This window comes from Mastigoproctus giganteus, chromosome 6 (assembly GCF_048544385.1).
Source record: "Mastigoproctus giganteus isolate SK-2022 chromosome 6, ASM4854438v1, whole genome shotgun sequence".
Lineage (NCBI taxonomy): Eukaryota > Metazoa > Arthropoda > Arachnida > Uropygi > Thelyphonidae > Mastigoproctus > Mastigoproctus giganteus.
The window spans coordinates 82,898,946-82,920,681 of NC_143580.1; the positions used below are offsets into that span (position 1 = coordinate 82,898,946).

General features: G+C 40.7%; 1 protein-coding gene across 1 annotated transcript in view; it reads left to right on the forward strand.

Annotated features, from left to right (window-relative positions):
- The first annotated feature begins 565 nt into the window (after window positions 1–565).
- LOC150084442 (epidermal retinol dehydrogenase 2-like) overlaps window positions 566–21,736 on the forward strand; it is a 71,152-nt gene continuing 49,981 nt past the window's right edge. Inside the window, exon 1 of the mRNA XM_090376233.1 lies at window positions 566–857. Coding sequence (XP_090232359.1) covers window positions 627–857 — 231 coding nt within the window. The 5' untranslated portion in view covers window positions 566–626. The remainder of the gene's footprint in view (window positions 858–21,736) is intronic.

Here is a 21,736-nt window from a genome sequence, read left to right on the forward strand (position 1 = left end):
TAACAACAAACGTACACCTCTTGGATATTACATATAATTTAATGCAGTGACATCCTTTCGCTATAATGACTGAATGGAGTTAATAATTTTCATCTGCTTTAGAAAGGGATTTGTAAGTAACATCATCGATGTCATTAAAGATTAACCAAATTCTGATCATCTACCTTTTTAAGAAATTACTCCTCTTTAAAAATAACGCGCGTCATATTAGTAAATTTCCGTACTATTTCGTTAGCCAATCAAAGTGCTCTAACCGTTCATTCAACTCATGCAGAAAGTATGCATAACCCACAGAGTACTAAGATACTATCCCGTTGCTAACATCACGAATATATAAATTCCACAAGTTAAGAAAATACCGCTGCTTTAGTGCACTTTTTTTTTCTCTTTGATGATTTAAATAAATGGTTTATAAAACCAATACCGGCAGTAACTTATTTGTTGCTCAGTTGTGACATCCGTGTTTTTCAACGAGTGAGTGCGGCTACTTTCTTCGCTGGCTTTCGGACAGTTCAATGACCGCTTTTGGTTCGAGGAAAATCACGCGTACGTAGAACTCTGCTTTTAGTTTGTCGGAAGTTTTTTCCGATTTGCAAGTTGGACGTGATGAACAGCGAGTATTTGCGATGCGGAATATCGTGGAGTATATTAAGGTTACTGTGGAATTACTCCAATTGTGTTTAACTAGCCTCCTAGTTTTAATGAAGTGCACATTTCGCGCTCTAATACCTTCGCCGAAAAAAAACGTAAAGGATGAAATCGTATTAATTACAGGAGCAGGGCACGGGTTAGGAAGAGAACTAGCATTGCTGTTTGCTGATTTGGGATCCACCCTCGTGCTGCTGGATATAAATAAGGTAAGTTGAAACTCTGTAATAACACACTCCTTGTTTTTATTACACTACGCATTTAAGGGATGTGACAAGGTAATAAACTGTACAGCTGTGTGTACAGTAGGATTAGGAGTGTCTTCAATAAAATTAGTAAATTCCAACTCCTGGTCAGGACAACTAAAGCTGGAATAATAAGGCTAACGAAAACGTGGTATCATCCGAAAATAGGAGAGGATCAGAGGCGGACTGGGTCAAAAATTCCTATCGGGGTTAACTTGTAGCGGCCTCATACTAGTGTTTATATCCATATTGTTTATGGCCAAAATCACACCTGCCTCCGGCCCACCGGGATTTCCCCGCTAAGTCTTATGGCCAGCCCGCCTCTGGAAAGGATAGTTTCACTGTGGTATGTACAACGCATTTAGAAAGGGCAGAGAAGCTAGAAGAGGTGGTGTAATTATGCTTCTCGTCAAAAATAGCATGGGTGAAACGAAAGCTTTTCCCACATTCAGAAGTTAGCATGCTAGTATAGAATCCGTATGGTGTGAGTTTGTTGGGAGAAAAGGTATAATGGGAGTGGAAGTAATATACAGATAAGAAGATTGTGAAGATTATTGATGAAGAGGCGTCTACATTATGGGTGATTTCAATTTGCCACTAATTAATCAGAGCAAGTGGGAGGGAAACACACCGGGGAACAAAAAAATTTGAAAATCAACTAGATGATTGTTATTTGTATTAGAACGTCAGGGAAAGTACTAGAGACACGTAGCAAGAATATTTTATCGTGATAAGAATATCAAGTCTTAATCATCACCCATGAACCAGATGACATCGTAGTGCTGACATTTCAGGAATTATTAGGGGGGGGGGTGAACACGGTTGTTGTTGTTGTTATTATTGGGTTTTTAGGAGCATTAGCAACTAAGGCTATATTGCTCCGAGGATATGCGGTGGTCATTCCCTGACCTTTCTGCATCCGGTGGTCACGGCTCGAAACCCGGTCTAATCTGCGCACTGCTGCTCCTGGCTACGGAGGCGCCCGTGAACACGGAATTCGAAGTTGGATGATGCGGACCAAGGTAGACTGTAAAGGCAAGAAACAGGTTTTAATTTCAGGAAAGAATATTATGACACCTTAAGGTGCTACATGGATTCTGTCAAAGGTATTATGATATTTCCTAAAGAAAATTACGTTTATCATTTTCTTTAGGGTCTGACGAGTAATTTTAAAAGTTCGTAAGAGATGTATTTCCTTCTCGTTTAATTTATTTAGAAAATGGCTGTGCTAATAACTCCTGAACCCAATCTTGGAATGTTTTTTTTTTCATTTATTTCAAACTAAATTATGTATTCCATTGATTTTTTTCCCCTTATTATTATTAGTAATGGCCGCATGGTGCAAGAAAGCCTATGGCTTATGCTGCACCAGCCAAAAAAAAAAAAAAAAAAAAAAATCCGAACAAAACAATGATAAAAACAAAAAATAAATAAATAATAATAATTAATAAAAAAAAAGGAAATTAAATCTATCATCCTATGCGCTTCCCTTACCCGAAAGTACTATCCAGATGACCTTTGAATTTCCCCAAACTGTCGGCCTCTACCACCCATGAAGGCAACTTATTCCAGTAATTTATAACTTGCTGGCTAAAATAAAACTTCCTGCAGTCTAATCTAAACATTTCCCCCCCGTAACTTAAATTTATGTCCCCTAGTTCTAGCATCATTTATAATGAAAATTTCGTCCTCATTCATTTTACTGATGCCTCTCAGAGCCTTAAACACCTCAATCAAATCTCCTCTAAGGTGTCTAGTTTCCAAACTCTGCAACCCACATATTTGAAGTCTTTCTTCATAAGGGTGCCCTTTTGCCGATCTCACCAGGAGAGTTACCCGTCTTTGCACCCTTTCAAGAAGTTCGATGTCTTTCTTTAGGTGCGGTCTCCATACGTGAACACAGTATTCAAAGTGTGGTCTAACATAAGCCTTATATAATGGGATTATCACATCCCTATCTCCACGTGCAAAAGTTCGATAGATCATCGATAGGACACCATGGGCCTTCCTTGCAACCTGTTTCCAATGCTCAGAGAATTTCATGTCTGACCGTATCGTAACGCCCAAGTCCATTTCCTCCAGCTGGGTTTAGTTGAACTCCACCAAGTGAATAAGTTATTTTGGGATTACTGTTTCCCAGGTGTAATACCTTACACTTTGTTGGATTAAAGCATAGCTGCCATTTTTCTGACCATTCCTGAAGTCTATCTAGGTCTCTCTGAAGAAGCTCAGCTTGACAGTGATCATTAACTACTCTACCAATTTTAACATCATCTGCAAATTTAGACATCACGCCCTCTATCCCTTCATCAATGTCGTTTATGAAAATTAAAAGCAACAGTGGTCCTAATACTGATCCTTGGGGAACCCCACTTCTTACATCAACCCAATCTGAGGAATAGCCATTTATCACAACCCTCTGCCTCCTGCCCTGAAGCCATCCTTCTATCCATCTAAGGATTTTCCCAGTGATTCCAACCTGTTCCAGCTTATGAAGCAACCGCTCAAGTGGGACTGAGTCAAAAGCTTTGCTGAAATCTGAATAAACGATGTCGAAATTGGAGTCTGCTGACGAGGCTACTAGACGGTCGTTTTCAAAGCCGCTAAGTGGATTTTTATTATTTATTGATTTGAAATTATTGTTTTTCTAAAACTTTTGATTTAAATTTAGTAGTATAACATTATTTTGTGATTTTCTGGTTAATTTGGTGTATTTATTCTTTACTCGGCCTTGTAATTGCATAAAAGTATCGGTAAAGGTTTCCACGTGTTTCAACTCCGCTAACCGTTCGTAATTTTCCCGCCTTGTGATACGATATACCGTACTAGATAGCGTTAGTTGAACTTCGTTAGCAGTTACATTGTACGTTTAAATAAATACATATAACGACTTAGATTACAAACGTAATATAATTAATTATATTTAACATAATTAATTATACATATAAGCACTTAGGTTACGTAACATAAATAATTGGTAAAAACAAATAATTAATACATAACTTGATACGAAAGTTATATAAAGGGATTTCGCAGATAACACTCGTTACTGAAACGTAAATATTTCGTAGATAACACTCGTTACTGAAACGTAAATATAGCGTTATAACTGTGTTTGGATACAAGTTTAGGATTTAATTTTGTACAGAAATTGAAATTTTATTGAAGGTAAATCTAAATCATGACTCAAACCAGAGCAGCAAAGCAAAGGGCTCAAGCCAATGGGAATGCTGTGGCCCAGGGGAGAACTGAGGGGGGCAGTTGTCCTCTGAATCACAGCCTTGTAAGATGCACTATTTGCTTGATGTTTGCGGAGCAGTCAAGTATGGGACATGATACTGCCATGGGGGATGTCTTTGTGTGTGTGCGATGCAAGGAGTGTAAGGAGATAAGGCGACAACTCAGCGTTGTTATGGGCCTATATGAGAGCTTGAAGGATAGGGTGGATGCCCTCGAAGGATTACAAGTGAGGGGCCCATCAAGCTCTCAGCTGCCCACACCAATGCCAGAGCTTGCACTTGGTCATCGCGGAACACAGCGGCAACCCCCAAGGCAGAATGCGCTGGTCCCAAAGGAACTAGTAGTTGTTGGTGACTCTATTGTCAGGGAAACGGGAAACATGCTTTGTAAAAAGGATAGGTGGAATAGGACCAGGGTATGTCTGCCAGGGGCAAAAGTTGATGACGTTGTAGAGCGGATATCATCTTTTAAGGGCACAAAAGGTGATATAGTTGTACACGTTGGCACTAATGACATTAAGAGTAGAAGACCGGCGGAATTACTTGACAAGTACAGGTCACTGATGAAAAAAAGCCGTGAATTAGGGTTGAAATTGAAAGTGTCTGCGATTCTGCCCAGACACGATAGGAGGGAGTATATGATGAGAGCCCTGTCAATCAATTCGGCCCTGGAAAGATTGTGCAGGGCTCAAGGGGTAGAATTTTTTTCAGCCTGGTCTGTACTTGTTAACAGGAGAGACTGCTTCTACAGGGATGGGATACACTTAAATAGAAAGGGTGCAAGAATGTTTGCTGATGCTATCGAGGCAATGTTAGGTGGGTCGGAAAACTGCTAGATTGGGGGGATACAAGGACTAATAGATTAACAGTAGCCACTGGCAGAGGTGAAAGTGATTCTTGCACTGCTTCTATTGGAATGAGCCGCAGCCTGGAAAATAAGATGCAGGATATTTCAGAGACTGCTGGGAATCATTGGGGTACAAGTAAACACATGGGTTGTGTTAGGGTAGCTAAGAAAAAGAACAGGTGCATGTATACTTGTGTGTACACCAATGCTAGGAGTTTAGTAAATAAATTTGATGAATTTGAGGTATTGCTCAAAACATCAAAGGCAGATATTGTGGGGATTTCAGAGACGTGGTGTCACACAGATATAAGAAATGCAGAACTGGAATTTGGGGAGTACAATGTCTACAGAAAGGATAGACAGGATAGGAAGGGAGGAGGGGTTATGCTATTAGTTAAAAAAACACATAAAATCCAAGGAAGTGAAGCCAGTCGACATCGCTGGACAGTGCAGTGTCGAGTCAGTTTGGTGTGACATAAGCATTGGGAGATCAAAATTGAGAGTAGGAGTGTGCTATAGGCCTAATGACTCTGATGAGTATAATAAGAAACTGTTCGGAGAAATAGAGTGGGCCAGTAAATCAGAGAGTCTTATAATCGGGGATTTTAATTTCCCAGATATTGACTGGAATTTGGGGGCTGGTCACTCACACAGTAGCAAGGCTTTTGTGGATTTATTGGATGATTGTTTTCTACATCAGCATGTTCGGGAGGCAACTAGAGGGAGTAATACTCTTGATTTGATTATCAGTAGTGATTCTTCATGCATTAAGAATCTGCAGATAAATGAACCACTTGGTGGCAGTGATCACAGTGTGCTGAAGTGGGAGTTACTCAAAGAGGTAACTACCATTAGGGGTAAAGGGAAGGGGTATTGCTTTCGTAAAGGCGACTACAATGGACTGAGACAGTATTTAAATTCTATACAGTGGCATCAACTGATGATATTGCCAACAGCAAATTCAAAATGGGAAGCATTCAAAGAACTTATCGTGGAAGCTACTAGGCTTTACATACCAACTAAGAAATATTGTTCAAGGTTTAGGCCTAAATGGTTGTCAGATGAACTAATGAGGCATATGGCAGAGAAGAAAAATGCATGGGATACATACAAATTAACACGTGACACGGACGCCTATGATAGATACAAGTTGATCTGTAACCAAGTTACAAAGGAGGTTAGGCAGGCGAAGGCAGATTACGAGAGATCCTTGGCAAGGGATGCGAAGAAAAACAGCAAAGAGTTCTTTACTTATGTAAACTCTAGAAGGAAGGGGATGAATCAGATTGGTCCACTTGAGATCGATGGGTCAACTGTTGATGACCCTGCTCGGGTAGCTAACAAACTAAATGAATATTTTGCATCGACATTCACACATGAGGAGTTATTCAGCGAGGGGAATGCCAGAGGTGTATTCAACTCTAGCAGTAAGCTAGAGAATCTTGTAATAACTGAGAGCAAAGTGGAGGAGAAATTGTTGAAGATAAACACAAGAAAGGCACCTGGGGTGGATGGGATCTATCCAGTTATATTAAAGGAGGCAGCAAAGGAGGTAAGCAAACCCTTAGCCATAATTATGAGAGCTTCCTTGGACTCAGGGGAGGTACCCATTGACTGGAGATGTGCAAATGTGACCCCAATTCACAAAGGGGGATCAAAGGCTGACACAAGTAATTATAGACCTGTGAGTTTAACTTCTGTTCCCGGAAAATTAATGGAGGCACTGGTGAAAGAAGCACTGCAGGATCATCTAGACAAGACTTCAGTTATAGCTAGGACACAGCATGGTTTTGTTAAGGGGAAGTCTTGCCTGACCAATTTGATTGGATACTATGATGCAGTCACAAAAGAACTGGATGCAGGGAATAACTTTGATATTATATACTTGGATCTTAGAAAGGCTTTTGATACTGTTGCACATGGAAGACTGCTGCACAAATTTGAGCAGTGTGGCATTGGAGGCAAGTTGCTGCTATGGATAAAGGGGTGGTTGAGGGGGAGAAGACAGAGAGTGGTAATCAATGGACACTGCTCATCGTGGACTAATGTTATTAGTGGAGTCCCTCAGGGTTCAGTATTGGGGCCTTTATTGTTTTCTGTATTTATAAATGATATTGATGATGGTATATCAGGCTTAATGTCCAAGTTTGCAGACGATACGAAGGTTGGCAGGGTTGTCAAGGACACTACTGACACTATGCTGCTGCAACAGGATTTGGAAAGGTTGAGCAGATGGGCTTCGAGGTGGCAAATGAAGTTTAACATTGACAAATGTAAAGTACTACATATGGGAAACAGCAACCCCAGAGCAACGTATCAACTCTGTGGTACTACACTGACAGTGGTAGAGAATGAAAGGGACCTGGGGGTGGTGGTGCAGGCAGATATGAAGTTCTCTGAGCAGTGCAGACGAGCTGCAAGAGTAGCTCATGGTGTATTGTCAATGATATATAGGAATTTTTCTAGCAGGGATAAGGAGGTGATTATTCCCTTGTATAAGGCAATGGTCAGGCCACACCTAGAGTACTGTATACAGGCCTGGAGGCCTCATTTCAGGAAGGATGTAGAGCTGCTGGAACGAGTACAGAGAAGGGCAACTAGATTGGTGAATGGGACAAAGGGGTTCTCTTACGAAGAAAGGCTTAAGTTTTGCAAATTACAGTGTCTGGAAACTAGGCACCAGCAGGGTGATCTGATAGAGGTGTACAAAGCCTTGAATGGTTTGAGCATGCTCAATGCTGATGGGATTCTTCCTCTAGCTCAGAAAAATCACCTGAGAGGGCATAAATTCAAATTGAGGAAAGACAGATGTAGGATAGATGTGCGGAAATTTGCCTTTAGCCAGCGGGTGGTTGGTGGGTGGAACAGACTTCCATCCCTTGTCATGGAAGTTGATAGCCTAAATAAGTTTAAGGCTCAGCTGGACAGGTATTTCGAACGAACAGAGGGGTGAAGTGGAAGTGGTTATTTTTATTTATTTATGTTACTTTTTTTTTTTTTTTTTTTTTTTTGGCTGATGCTGCATAAGCTTGCTTTCTTGCATCAAATGCCTCTACTAATGCTAATGCTAAATTATTCCCTAAATCCAGCTCGTGAGTGACCCTTTCGAAATAGCGAACCAGATTTGTTAAACATGATTTTCCCTTTACAAAACCATGCTGAGTATCCTTGAGAATTTCAATTCGATCCAATTTGCCTGTCAAACCTTTTCAAATTGATTTTCAATTTGCCTGTCAAACCTTTTCTGTGGCTCTATTACGTATTACCTTATAGCTGTTATAGGCTTCAGTACTTTTTATTGCTCTGTAACCTTTCCATGCCACCTTTTTCTGCTCAAGTAATGTGGCAACTTCACTATTCATCCAACTTGGAATCCTCCTCGTGGAGTATGTTTTTAATGATATATACACTTTCAAGGCATCTGTGATTAATGTTTTAAAAGCGTACCACAGTTCAAATGTATTCATTTTCTGCACAATATCTACCCAGTTAATAGAGGCCATGTAGTACCTTAAGGCATCGTAATTTCCTTTTCTGAAATTAAAACCGATTCCTTTGCCTTTTACTTCTGCTACCTCTCTCGTCATCATCCACCGTAGAACTCGGTGATCACTTCCTGCTACTGGTTCCTCTACTGTCAGCCCTATTATGTCATCTGATTCATGTGTGATGATGAATTCTAGGATATTCTTTTCTCTAGTACTTTCCCTGACATGTTGATACAAATAACAGTCATCTAGTTGATTTAAAAATTTTGTTCCCCATGTCGAGTTTCCTTCCCATTTACTCCAATCAATTAGAGGCAAATTGAAATCGCCCATAATAAGGCATTGACGCTTACTTGCCCATTCCATTTGCATGTAGAGGCTTTTGTCATAATCTTCACAATCACCTGGTCTGTAGATTATACCTTGCTCCTACTCGCATTATACCTTTGTTTCCAACTATCTCACACCATACAGACTCTATACTAGCATGTGAAATGTCTGAATCCGGGAAAGCTATCGTCGCACTCAGGCTGCTTCTGATAAGAAGCATTACCCCACCTCCCCTTCTATCTACCCTATCTTTCCGAAATACATTATACAAGCCGTACTTAAACTCATCATCCTCACCATCATTATTCTCAAGGATACACTATCGTCTTGGTCCTCTAAGAACAAATTGAAATTATCCCCAACTAACTCCAAGGTTATGGTTTTTAAACACAAATTAGACTACGGCAGACCACACACCAGTTGTAAAACTTGACAAGAAATCACTTCCACCTGTCTGAAGCATCAAATTTTTAAGTATCATCATCGACGACCGCTTTTTCTTTACTGCACATCTTCAACACCTGTCCGTCAGAGTAAAGAGTTAACTGCAATGCTTCTCCGAATTACGAGACAAGACTTGGTTTTGAACACCAAAAGGCTACATTTATTTTATAATGCTGCTATAATCCCAGTTACAACCTATGCTGCCAGTCTTTGGTTTAAACGTACTGCACTCAAAAACTGTACAAACTAAGTTATCCACTATTCAACATTGTTTTCTCCTTGGCCTTTTATACGTTTTCCGGACATAGTGTATAGTTTCTTGTATAGCTGAACCGGGGGTTCCCCCCACAAATCGCGAAGTGAGGCTGTACAAACTCTGTAAATGCCAGAAATAGTGTAACCGACGGCAGATTACGAGAAATCTTTGGCAAATGATGCAAAGAAAAACAGCAAAGACTTTTTTACTTAAATGCACTCTAGAAGGAAGGAAGGGGATGAATCAGATTGGTCCACTTGATCTCGATGGTACGACTGTTGATGATTCTGCTCAGATAGCTGACAAACTCAGTGAGTATTTTGCATCTACATTCACAAATGAGTAAGGCCGTGCAAAGGTACTTGAGGACCCAGATGCAAAAGGCGTTAAGGGGCCTCATTTATTTGTGTTAAGACTCTGATGGCATCCTCTATTGGGGCACCCTAGATCGGGACCCTGGTGTGGCGCATCCAATGCACTCCTATTTGCAAGGAGGTGCCTCCGTAGCCAGGTGGGAAGGAGCAGCAGTGCGCAGCACACGTTTCTTGATTAGACCGGGGTTCGAGCCCGTCACCACCAAATACGGAGGATGCGGAAAGGTCAAGGAATGACCACCGCATATCCCGGAGCAATATGGCCTTAGTTGCTAATGCTCCTAAAAACCAACCAAAAAAAAACCTATTTGCAAGACCTTGCACATGAGGAATTCTGTAAAGAAGTGGAGGACAGAAGTTTATTAAACTTTACAGGGAGGGAGCTGAATAATTTTGTAATAACTGAGAGCAAAGTGGAGGAGAAATAGTTGAAGGTAAACATAAGAGAGGCACCTGGGGTATAATTATGAGCCATAATTATGAGAGCATCCTTGGATCAGGGGAGGTCCCCACGGACTGGAGATGTACAAAATGTATGCCTTATTCACAAAGGGGGGGGGAGTTGAAAGGGTGACACAAGTCATTACAGACCTGTTAGTTTAATTTCTGTTCCGGAGAAAATAATGGAATCATTGGTTAAAGAAATATTGCACGATCATCTAGACAAGATTGCCGTAATAATTCAGACACAGCATGAATTTGTTAAGGGAAAGTCGTGTCTGACCAGTTTGTCTGGTTACAATGTGGTCACAAAGAAACTGGATGCAAAATATAATTTTGATATCATATACTTGGATTTCAGGAGAGCTTTTGCTACTGTTGCACATGGAACACTACTGTACAAATTGGAGCAGTATGGCATTAAGGGCAAGTAGTTACAATGGATAAAATGATGGTTGAGTGGAAGAAGACAGAGTGCTAATCAATGGACACTGCTCTTCGTGGAGTAATGTTATTAGTGGAGTCCCCCACCGTTCGGTGTTGGGCCCATTGTTATTTTGTATATTTATCAATGATATTGATGAAGGTATATCAAGTTTAAAGTCGAAGTTTGCAGATGATACAGAGGTTGGCAGGGTTGTTAATGATAGCAATGACAATATGCTACTGCAACAGGATCTAGAAAAGTTTCGCAGATGGGCTGAGAAGTTGAAACTGAAGTTTAAAATTGACAAATGCAAAAAGTATTGTACTGCGTATGGGTAGCAGTAATCCCAAAGAAATGTACCGATGTGTGGTACTATTCGGTACCCGATTCGGGCCTCAAAACTGAAAAACTAAGTGCAAACTACTCTGCTTAAAAAGGACATTGTTCTTTTAGGAGACTCCATTTTCAGAGAAACGGGGAATATTTTTTGTAATAAGGATAGGTGGAGTAGAACCAGGGTATGTCTGCCGGGAGCAACTATTAACAATGTCACCAACAGATTGTCAGATTTTAAGGGGGATAAAGAGAATTTTGTTATTCATGTGGGGACTAATGACATTAAACGTACACGATCTGACAATTTGTTGGAAAAATACAGGACCATGCTGAGGAAATGCCGCGAGCTAGGCCACAATGTCTATGTGTCTGCAATTCTGCCCAGACACGATAGGAGGGATTATATGTTAAAAGCCTTGTGGATTAACTCAAGACTTGAAGGACTCTGAAAGGCTTTAGTGGGAAAATTTCTATCTACTAGGCTTTTCATACCAACTAAGAAATATTGTTCCAGATTTTGGCCTAAATGGAGGTCAGATGAACTAATTACACATGTGGCGGAGAAGAAAAATACATGGGATACATATAAATTAATGGGTGATATGGAAGCCTATGCTAGATACAAGCTGGTCTGTAACCAAGACACAACGGCAGGCAAAGGCAGATTATGAGAAATCTTTGGCAAAGGATGCAAAGAAAAACGGCAGAGCTGTTTACTTATGTAAACTCTAGAAGGAAGGGGATGAATCGGATTGGTCAGATGAATCAGAATAACACATGAGTTATTCAGGGAGGGGAATGCCACAGGTATATTGAACTCAGGCAGTAAGCTAGATAATCTTGTAATAACTGAGAGTAAACTGGAGGAGAAATTATTGAAGATAAACATAAGAAAGGCACCTGCGGTAGATGGAATCTATACAGTTATATTAAAGTATGGAGTAAAGGAAGTTATTATGAGAGCTTCCTTGGACTCGGGGGAGGGATGTACCCATGGACTGGAGATGTGCAAAGTGACCCCAATCCACAAAGGAGGATCAAAGGGAGGCAGGAAATTACAGACCTGTTAGTTTAACTTCTGTTCCAGGGAAATTAATGGAGGCACTGGTTAAAGAAGCATTGCAGGATCATCTAGACAAGACTTCAGTTATAGTTCGGACACAGCCAGCATGGGGTTGTTAAGGGGAAGTCTTGTCTGACCAATTTGATTGGATACTATGATGTATAAGGCACCTCCGTAGCCAGGTAGAAAGGAGCAGCATTACATAGCACACGGTTCTTGATTAGACTGGAGTTCAAGCTCGTCACCACCAAATACGGAGGATGCGGAAAGGTCAGGAAATGACCTCCGCATATTCACGGAGCAATATGGCCTTAATTGCTAATGCTCCTAAAAACGCAAATAACGAAATAAAAATAACTATGATGTATAGACAAAGGAACTGGATGCAAAGAATAATTTTGATATCATATATTTGGATCTTAGAAAGGCCTTTGATACTGTTGCACATGGAAGACTGCTGCACAAATTGGAGCAGTTAGGCCTTGGAGACAAATTACAGCTATGGATAAAGGGACGGTTGAGTGGGAGAAGACAGAGTGGTAATTAATGGACACTGCTCTTCGTGGACTAATGTTATTAGTAGAGTCCTTTAGGATTCAGTGTTGGGTCCATTGTTGTTTTCCGTACAGTAAACCCCCGCTATTCACGGGGGTTACGTTCCTGAGAAATGCTGCGAATACTGAGTTATGGCTCTCATAGTCATAAAGGGGTTCCATTCCAAAGTATGTAATATATAAGAAAAACTAGTATAAAATTGTCTATGTATGTATGATATGTACCTTCATAATATGACTATGTACATAGACAGTACATAGTGAAATGCAAGCATATGGCATCGAAATGAAAATAAGAAACAATTTAATTTTAAATGTAATATTTATTAGAAATTTCAAACAAATCTTTCAAACCAGCGCCTTTGTTAACTAAAAAACTTATCCTGCCAGTGCTATCACCAGTTTCGCTAAAGTGTTGATAAAGGAGTTTTGCCTTTTCACAAATGATGAGTGAACTTAACGGAATTTTATTTTGAGTTCGGTCTTCTATCCACAGATTTAAAGCTTTTTCCATTTTTTCTAATTTAACATCACGAGTTACAGAGCAAATTTTTGAAATTGACACGTTTTCACGGACACTACGGCGGATTTTTTCTTCCGATTTCTTGATTGATCGTACCGTCGACTCATTGATTTTATAATGTTTTGCCATTGAGGAGACACTTTTACCATTAGAAATTTTGTCTAATAACTCAATTTTATTCGCTAATATCATCACCTTCTTTGATCTTTTTACATTTCCCTTGTTATTCGTAGCCATATTTTTATGGCTACGAATACGGGTTAGAAAGAACTTGTCCACAGTAAAGTCACTTTGTTCTGTTAACACACTCGAAAGTCTGTTTTACACTACAAAAGGACCTGAGGGTAATTGTGCAGGCAGATATTAGCATTAGTAGAGGCATTTGATGCAAGAAAGCAAGCTTATGCAGCATCAGCCAAAAAAAAAAAAAAATAAATAAATAAAAAATAACCACTTCCACTTCACCCCTCTGTTCGTTCAAAATACCTGTCCAGCTGAGCCTTAAACTTATTTAGGCTATCAACTTCCACGACAAGGGATGGAAGTCTGTTCCACCAACCAACCACCTGCTGGGTAAAGGCAAATTTCCTCACGTCTATTCTACATCTGTCTTTCCTCAATTTGAATTTATGCCCTTTCAGGTGATTATTCTAAGCAAGAGGAAGAATCCCATCAGCATTGAGCATGCTCAAACCATTCAAGGCCTTATGCACCTCTATCAGATCACCTCGCTGGTTCCTAGTCTCCAGACACTGTAATTTGCAAAACTTAAGCCTTTCTTCGTAAGAGCACCCCTTTGTTCCATTCACGAATCTTGTTGCCCTTCTCTGTACTTGTTCCAGCATCTCTACATCCTTCTTGAAACGAGGCCTCCAAACCTGTATATAGTACTCTAGGTGTGGCCTGACCATTGCCTTATACAAGGGAATAATCACCTCCTTATCCCTGCTAGAAAAATTCCTATATATCATCGACAATACACCATGAGCTACTCTTGCAGCCCGTCTGCACTGCTCAGAAAACTTCATATCTGCCTGCACAACCACCCCGAGGTCCCTTTCATTCTCTACCACTGCCAGTGTAGTACCACAGAGTTGATACGTTGCTCTGGGGTTGCTGTTTCCCATATGTAGTACTTTACATTTGTCAATGTTAAACTTCATTTGCTACCTCTCAGCACATCTGCTCAACCTTTCCAGATCCTGTTGCAGTAGAATAGTGTCAGTAGTGTCCTTGACAACCCTGCCAACCTTCGTATCATCTGCAAACTTGGACATTAAGCTTGATATACCATCATCAATATCATTTATAAATACAGAAAACTATAATGGACCCAATACTGAACCCTGAGGGACTCCTCTAATAACATTAGTCCACGATGAGCAGTGTCGATTGATTACCACTCTCTGTCTTCTCCCCCTCAACCACCCCTTTATCCATAGCAGCAATTTGCCTCCAATGCCACACTGCTCCAATTTGTGCAGCAGTCTTCCATGTGCAACAGTATCAAAAGCCTTTCTAAGATTCAAGTATATAATATCGGCGCCTCCATAGCCAGGTGGGAAGGAGCAGCAGTGCGTAGCACACGCTTCTTGATTAGACCGGGGTTTGAGCCCATCACCACCAAATACGGAGGATGCAGAAAGGTCACGGAATAACCACCGCATATCCCGGAGCAATATGGTCTTAGTTGCTAATGCTCCTAAAAACCAAATAAACAAACAAACAAACAACAGTATATAATATCAAAGTTATTCCCTGCATCCAGTTCTTTTGTGACTGCATCATAGTATCCAATCAAATTGGTCAAAAATCAATCAAATCAATCAAAAAAATCCAATCAAATTTCCCTTAACAAAACCATGCTGTGTCTGAGCCATAACTGAAGTCTTGTCTAGATGATCCTGCAGTGCTTCTTTAACCAGTGCCTCCATTAATTTTCCGGGAACAGAAGTTAAACCAACAGGACTATAATTACTTGTGTCGCCCTTTGATCCTCCTTTTTGAATTGGGGTCACATTTGCACATCTCCAGTCCATGGGTACTTCCCCTGAGTCCAAGGAAGCTCTCATAATTATGGCTAAGAGTTTGCTTACTTCCTTTGCTGCCTCCCTTAATATAACTGGATAGATCTCATCCACCCCAGGTGCCTTTCTTGTATTTATCTTCAATAATTTCTCCTCCACTTTACTCTCAGTTATTACAAGATTCTCTAGCTTACTGCCAGAGTTGAATACACCTCTGGCATTCCCATCGCTGAATAACTCCTGTGTGAATGTCGATGCAAAATATTCATTTAGTTTGTTAGCTACCTGAGCAGGATCATCAACAGTTGACCTGTCGATATCAAGTGGACCAATCTGATTCATCCCCTTCCTTCTAGAGTTTACATAAGTAAAGAACTCTTTGCTGTTTTTCTTTGCATCCCTTGCCAAAGATTTCTCGTAATCTGGCTTCGCCTGCCTAACCTCCTTTGTAACTTGGTTAATGAAGTTTTCTTAGCAGTGCAGATGGTCTGCAAGAGTAGCTTGTGGCGTCTCTCAATGATATACACAGGAATTTTTCTAGCAAGGTTAAGGAGGTGATTATCCCCTTGTATAAGGCAATGGTCAGGCCAGAACTTCTGTACTGCATACAGGTCTGGAGGCCTCATTTTAGGAAGGATGTAGAGCTGTTGGAATGAATACAGAGAAGGGCAACAAGATTAGTGAATGGAACAAAGTGTTGCTCTTACGAAGAAAGGCTTAAGTTTTGCAAAGTACAATGTCTGGAAAGGCGCCTCCGTAGCTAGGTGGGAAGGAGCTGCAGTGCGTAGCACACGCTTCTTGATTAGACCAGGGTTCGAGCCCATCCCCACCAAATACGGAGGATGCGGAAAGGTCAGGGATTGACCACCGCATATCCTGTAGCAATATGGCCTTAGTTGCTAATGCTCCTAAAAACCAAATAACAAACAAACAAACAATGTCTGCAGCCTAGGCACCTGAAAGGTGATCTGATAGAGGTGTATAAAGCCTTGAATGGCTTGAGCATGCTCAATTCTGATGACACTCTTCTTCTTGCTCAGAATAATCGCCTGAGATAGCATAAATTCAAATTGAGGAAAGACAGTTTTAGGATCGAGGTGTGGAACTTTCCATTTATCATGCGGGAGGTTGATTGCTGGAACAAATTTCCATCTGTCGTTGTAGAAGTTGATAGCTTAAATAGATTTATGGCAGAACTTAACAAATATTTGGAGCGAGTGGATGGGTGAAATAAGGTTTCTTTATTTTTGTCTGATGCTGTATAAGCTTTCTTTCTTGCATCATGTGCCTTTGCTAATGCTATGCTAATACTTCATTCTGTGAATATGTTGTCTCCACCGTTCTCCCAGCTCCACTAATCACTTCGAACTCGGACGTCCTCTCCCTGCAACTTTACTTTCTGCAGTCCAACTTTCCTTACAGAGAGGTTATTTTACTTGGTTATTTTAATGTTCACAACTCCAGCTGGCTTTCATTTTCTTGTTGCACAGACCCAGCCGGTCGAGATGCTGAGGCTTTTGCAATTACTAATGATCTCGCACAGATATGTTTATTTACATATCAGAATACAAGGCAACCCTAACCATACAGCCAACATGCTTGATTCTTTTTCTCACCAACAGCCCTTCTAAGTACACGGTCGAAGTGAATGGTTCTTTAGGCACCTCAGATCACAACTTGTTGATTGTCTCCTCCAGTGGAGCCTTTATCGCATGGCTATTCCCAACCTCGTGTTGTTTGGCATTATAAGAATGCAAAATGGGATCACCTGCGAGATTTCTTTTCTTTTCCTTATTCAGATTACTGTTTAAAAACTTCTGTTGTCAACGTTTGCTCAGATCGTGTCAGTGAAATTATTCTTGTAGGAAAAGAATCCTTTATTCCACACTCCACTTTAAAATCTCAACCTTTGTCTAAACCTTAGTTTTCCAATAAATGTGTTAAGGCTGTTCAGGAGAAGAATGTTGCATATCTTAATTGGCTTGTTTCCAACTCTTCAGTTTCATTTTCTGCCTACACTAAAGCTCGCAACAATTGTAAAGCAGTTATTAATCAATCCAAAGTAGATTTTGAACAGGCTTAGTGAGAAAACTTGATTCTGGCCCTAATGGTAGTCAAGCATTTTGGTCTCTTGCCAAAGCTATTGGCCGTAACTTTTGCCCACCTCTGAGAAAACCAGATGGTTCTATTGTCACTTCAACCAAGGATAAAGCTGACCTGTTAGCATCCCATTTTTCTTCCAACTCCTGTATTAATGATCTTGGTAAAACACCTCTGACCATTCCTAGCACACTCCATTCAATGTCTCCTATGGTCTTCCGTCAAAATGATTTTAATCTTGATATTAAGATAGCTGCGGATCCTGATAGTATTTCTCCAATTATTTTCAAAACCTGTTCTGAACTTACTCGTGTTCTTTGTCACCTTTTTTCATTTTCTTATTCCAAAGGTGTTTTTCCTTCTGCTTGGATATTTGCACACATCCATCCAGTCCCTAAAAAGGGTGACAAATCCCTCCCATCTAATTATTGTCCCATTGCAATTACTTATACTCTTTCTAAAGTAATGGAGAAATAAATTAACTACCAATTCTTAAACTATCTAGAAACCTTCCGTCTGATCAACGCTCGCCAGTGTTGATCCACTCGTGATATTCTCGCTTATGTTACCGATTTATGGACAAATTCAATGTAAAAGATAGGTGAAACACAAGCAGTTGCTCTAGACATCTCAAAAGCTTTCGATGGTGTTTGGCATAAAGGCCTTCTAAACAAACTTCCATCTTATGGTTTGCTGACTGTTTTTTGTAATTGGTTATCCAGTTTTCTCTCTGACCACTCACTGTGGTTGATGGTAGATTGTGCTCTGTCTTCTGACTTCTCCACTAATCCTGTTGTCCCCTAAGGTTCAGTTCTTTCCCCCCTCTTTTCCTCTTGTATATTTATGACCTTCTTCCATTGATCGGAAATCCTACCCATAGTTTTGCTGATTATAGCACATTGCATTCCACCTTCCACTTTGAGAAACCTTGTCCTGCTCAATCAACTTCAACTTCTCGAATATCTGCTACCAGTTCCTTAAATGCTGTTCTCCAGTGAGGCAAAGACAGCTTAGTTGATTTCAATCCTTCTAAAACTCAGTTCTGTCTTATATCTTGGAAAAAGCATTCTTCTGCTCCTGTGCTTCCATTAATCAGTGTTACTCTCCTTCTTCAGGTGGGAAAGGCAGTGGACTTAAGCGAGTTTGACAAAGGCCAAATTGTAATGGCCAGAAGACTGGGTCAGAGCATATACGAAATGGCACATCTGGTGGGATGCTTGTGGTCAGCTGTGGTTAGTACCTACCAAAAGTGGTCCGAGGAGGGGGAACCCACGAACTGCCAGCCAGGTGTTGGATGACCACGCCTCATCAATGCTCGAAGTGAGCGAAGGCTCTTCCGAATGGTACATGGCAACAGAAGGGCAACTGTGGCACATCCAGCCAGTAATTAGAATGCTGGTGATGGGAGTAATGTGTCACAACACACAGTACAGCGAACCCTGTTGAAAATGGTGCTGCGTAGCCGCAGGCCCTCTGAATGCCCATGCTAACCACGGTTCACTGGAAACAGTGCCTATAATGAGCACGTGAGCATCAAAACTGGACCTTGAGTGATTGGAAGACGGTTGTCTGGTCCAATGAATCATGTTTCCTGTTGCACCATGTGGCCGGCCGGGTACAGGTGCGTTGTTTACGTGGGGAAGTGATGGTGCCTGGATGCGCCATGGGACAAAAAAAAGCTGGTAGCAGTGGTGTCATGCTTTGGTCGATTTGCTGCTGGGATACCCTGGGTCCAGTCATCCATGTGCCAGGCACTCTGACATCTACCACCTACCTAAACATCATTGCCAGAAGTGAGATGCCATATTAGAAGAAATGAAGCGGCTAATGGGGGAAACACCGGGCTCCGCTTAGGCAACCCAACACACACTTAAACATCATTGCTGACCAGGTACACCCTTTCATGGCAACTGTCTTCTCCTCTGGCAGTGCCATCTTTCAGCAGGATAATGTGCCATGCCACATTGCCCGGATTGTTCAAGACTAGTTCATGGAATATGAGGAAGACTTCCAGGTATTGCCCTGGCCTCCAAATTCCCCAGACATCAATCCCATCAAACATCTGTGGTTTGTGTTGGAACAGCAACTCCGATCTGCGGTGTCTCAGCCACAGACCTTACAAAAGTTAAAGGATCTGTTGGTTACATGTTGGTACCAAATACCACAAGACACATTTAGAAATCTTGTATTGTCCATGCCTCGTCGAGTACAAGCTGTTTTGGCTGCACGTGGAGGACCAACATCATGTTAGGTAGGTGGTAATAATGGTTTGGCTCATTGGCGTATATGTTATTGTAAAACTTTGAAATCTGATAAACCCTAGGATTTACCAATTTTCTTTGGTAAAAGTCAGAGTCTTTGCCATTATTTTATGTTATTTCACACTGTTATCTAAAGTGACCAGATGTCCCAGATTTCAATCGTTTGCCCTGCATTGCAAACTGGCCCGGATTGGATATGTAGCCTCCATACTTAATGGCAAACAATGCAAATCATTTGCATTATGTTTGCTGGGAACCAATAGTATAACGGAAAGAGTGTTTTCGGTAGGAGTAAGCTGTGGACATGAACAAAAACACAACTTTCTGTAGAAACGCTGAAAGCAATACTACAAGTTAAGTGCAATTTTGATAATTCTTACGAAGAAGTTTACGAAGAAATAGCAAATAATGAAGAATTATTAAGAAAAATTTACTCAGTGTAAAAATATATTAATTATATTATTTAATTACTTTTATTATTTCAGAGGGAAAAACCTCACCTGTTTTTAAAAAAATGAAAATCGATTAAAACATGACACCTCCAATAAGTGTTTTTTTTTTTTTTTTTTTCTCCTTCTAATTACAACTATATTTTTCTCAGTTCATGCCCTTCATGCAACCTTCTGTTCGTTACTCAGCATAACACGAAGGGAACCGTATACGGAATTTCAGCCTTTCCGTGGAAGAAGAAGAAGAAGAAAAAAGAAACAAACAGGGTATATTTGTTTTTTTTTTAGGAAGTGTGAAATTTTATTTTATAAGTTTAGTTCAAAGAAGTGTATGTATTTAATTTATATTTTGTATGTGAATATTTTTTATATAAAAAAAAAAAAAAAATGTGTATATTATTTCTAGTGGGAGTTGAATCCCCCATATGTCTCACATTGGAATACCTAGGATCTGATCACTTTACTGTTACTGCTTCGAGACAGTAAACTTAGTATTAAAAAGTTCGCATTGGTAAAGCCTGTTCGACAATCACATTGTGAATTGTGCCAGTTGAACATGCCCCAGCCCATTACTGACCATCCACCTACCTGAACAGTTCTTGTTATCATAATATGTGCATAGCTTCTTGCGGTTTCTGCCAGATACGTCCCCACCACTCGAAATAACTGGAAATGGGACTCATTAGACCAGGAGATCAATCATCCAAGGTCCAGTGCCGATGTTCTTTCGCCCAGTTGAGGCTTAGAGTCCTGTGTCATAGTGTTAGCAATGGGACTCTGGTGGGTTGGTGGCTCCAATAACCTATTACAGCTAATGATTGCCTGATGATCTTGGTGGAGACATTTCTGGCACCTCCCTCATTGAAGTTGGTGGTGATTTTGTGTTGCTGTCACTCTCCGAGTGGCTGAAACAATGTGAGACAGATATCGACGGCCACATTCATCCACCACCTTTCTCCACTCATAGTGCTGTCCACAATGAGATGTTTTTCTGGAAATGGCATATTCCCGATACACTCTTGATATTGTTGAACAGGGATAGTGCAATATCTGTACCACTTGCGCAATAGAGTGACCCATGCGTTGGGCACCCACTATCATCCCTCTTTCGAAGTCAGCTAACTCACGACGTGTATCCATACTGACATTGAATTACTGTCTACTATGTGAATGCAGTGATGCAGTGTACCTATATACCTGCCAAGTGGTAGGTTCATCCACTAGTGAGAGTGGGTGACCGGGTCATATTGCCCAGGAACCAGGTATCCCATGAATTCTGTCATTTCAGTGTAGTGGAAAATGAAAAAACATGGGGTAATTGTGCAGTCAGATATAAAGTTCTCTGATTAGTGCAAACAGGCTGCCAGGACACCTCATGGAGTTTTGTCACTGATATACAGAAACTTTGCTAGCAGGGATAAGGAGGTGATTGTCTCTTTGTACAAGGCCATGGTTAGGCTGCATCTTGTACGGTATATAGATCTGCAGACCTGTGTTAAATGGATTGAGTAATCTGAATTTTGATGGCATTCTTTGTCTTGCTAAAATTGCACACTTGAAGGAGCATAAGTTAAATTGAGGAGAGATGGTTACCCGATAGATGTACGGAGGTTAGCCTTCAGCCAGCAGGTGGTTGATTGTTGGAACAAACATCCATCTATTGGATGTGGATGTGAGTAGTTTT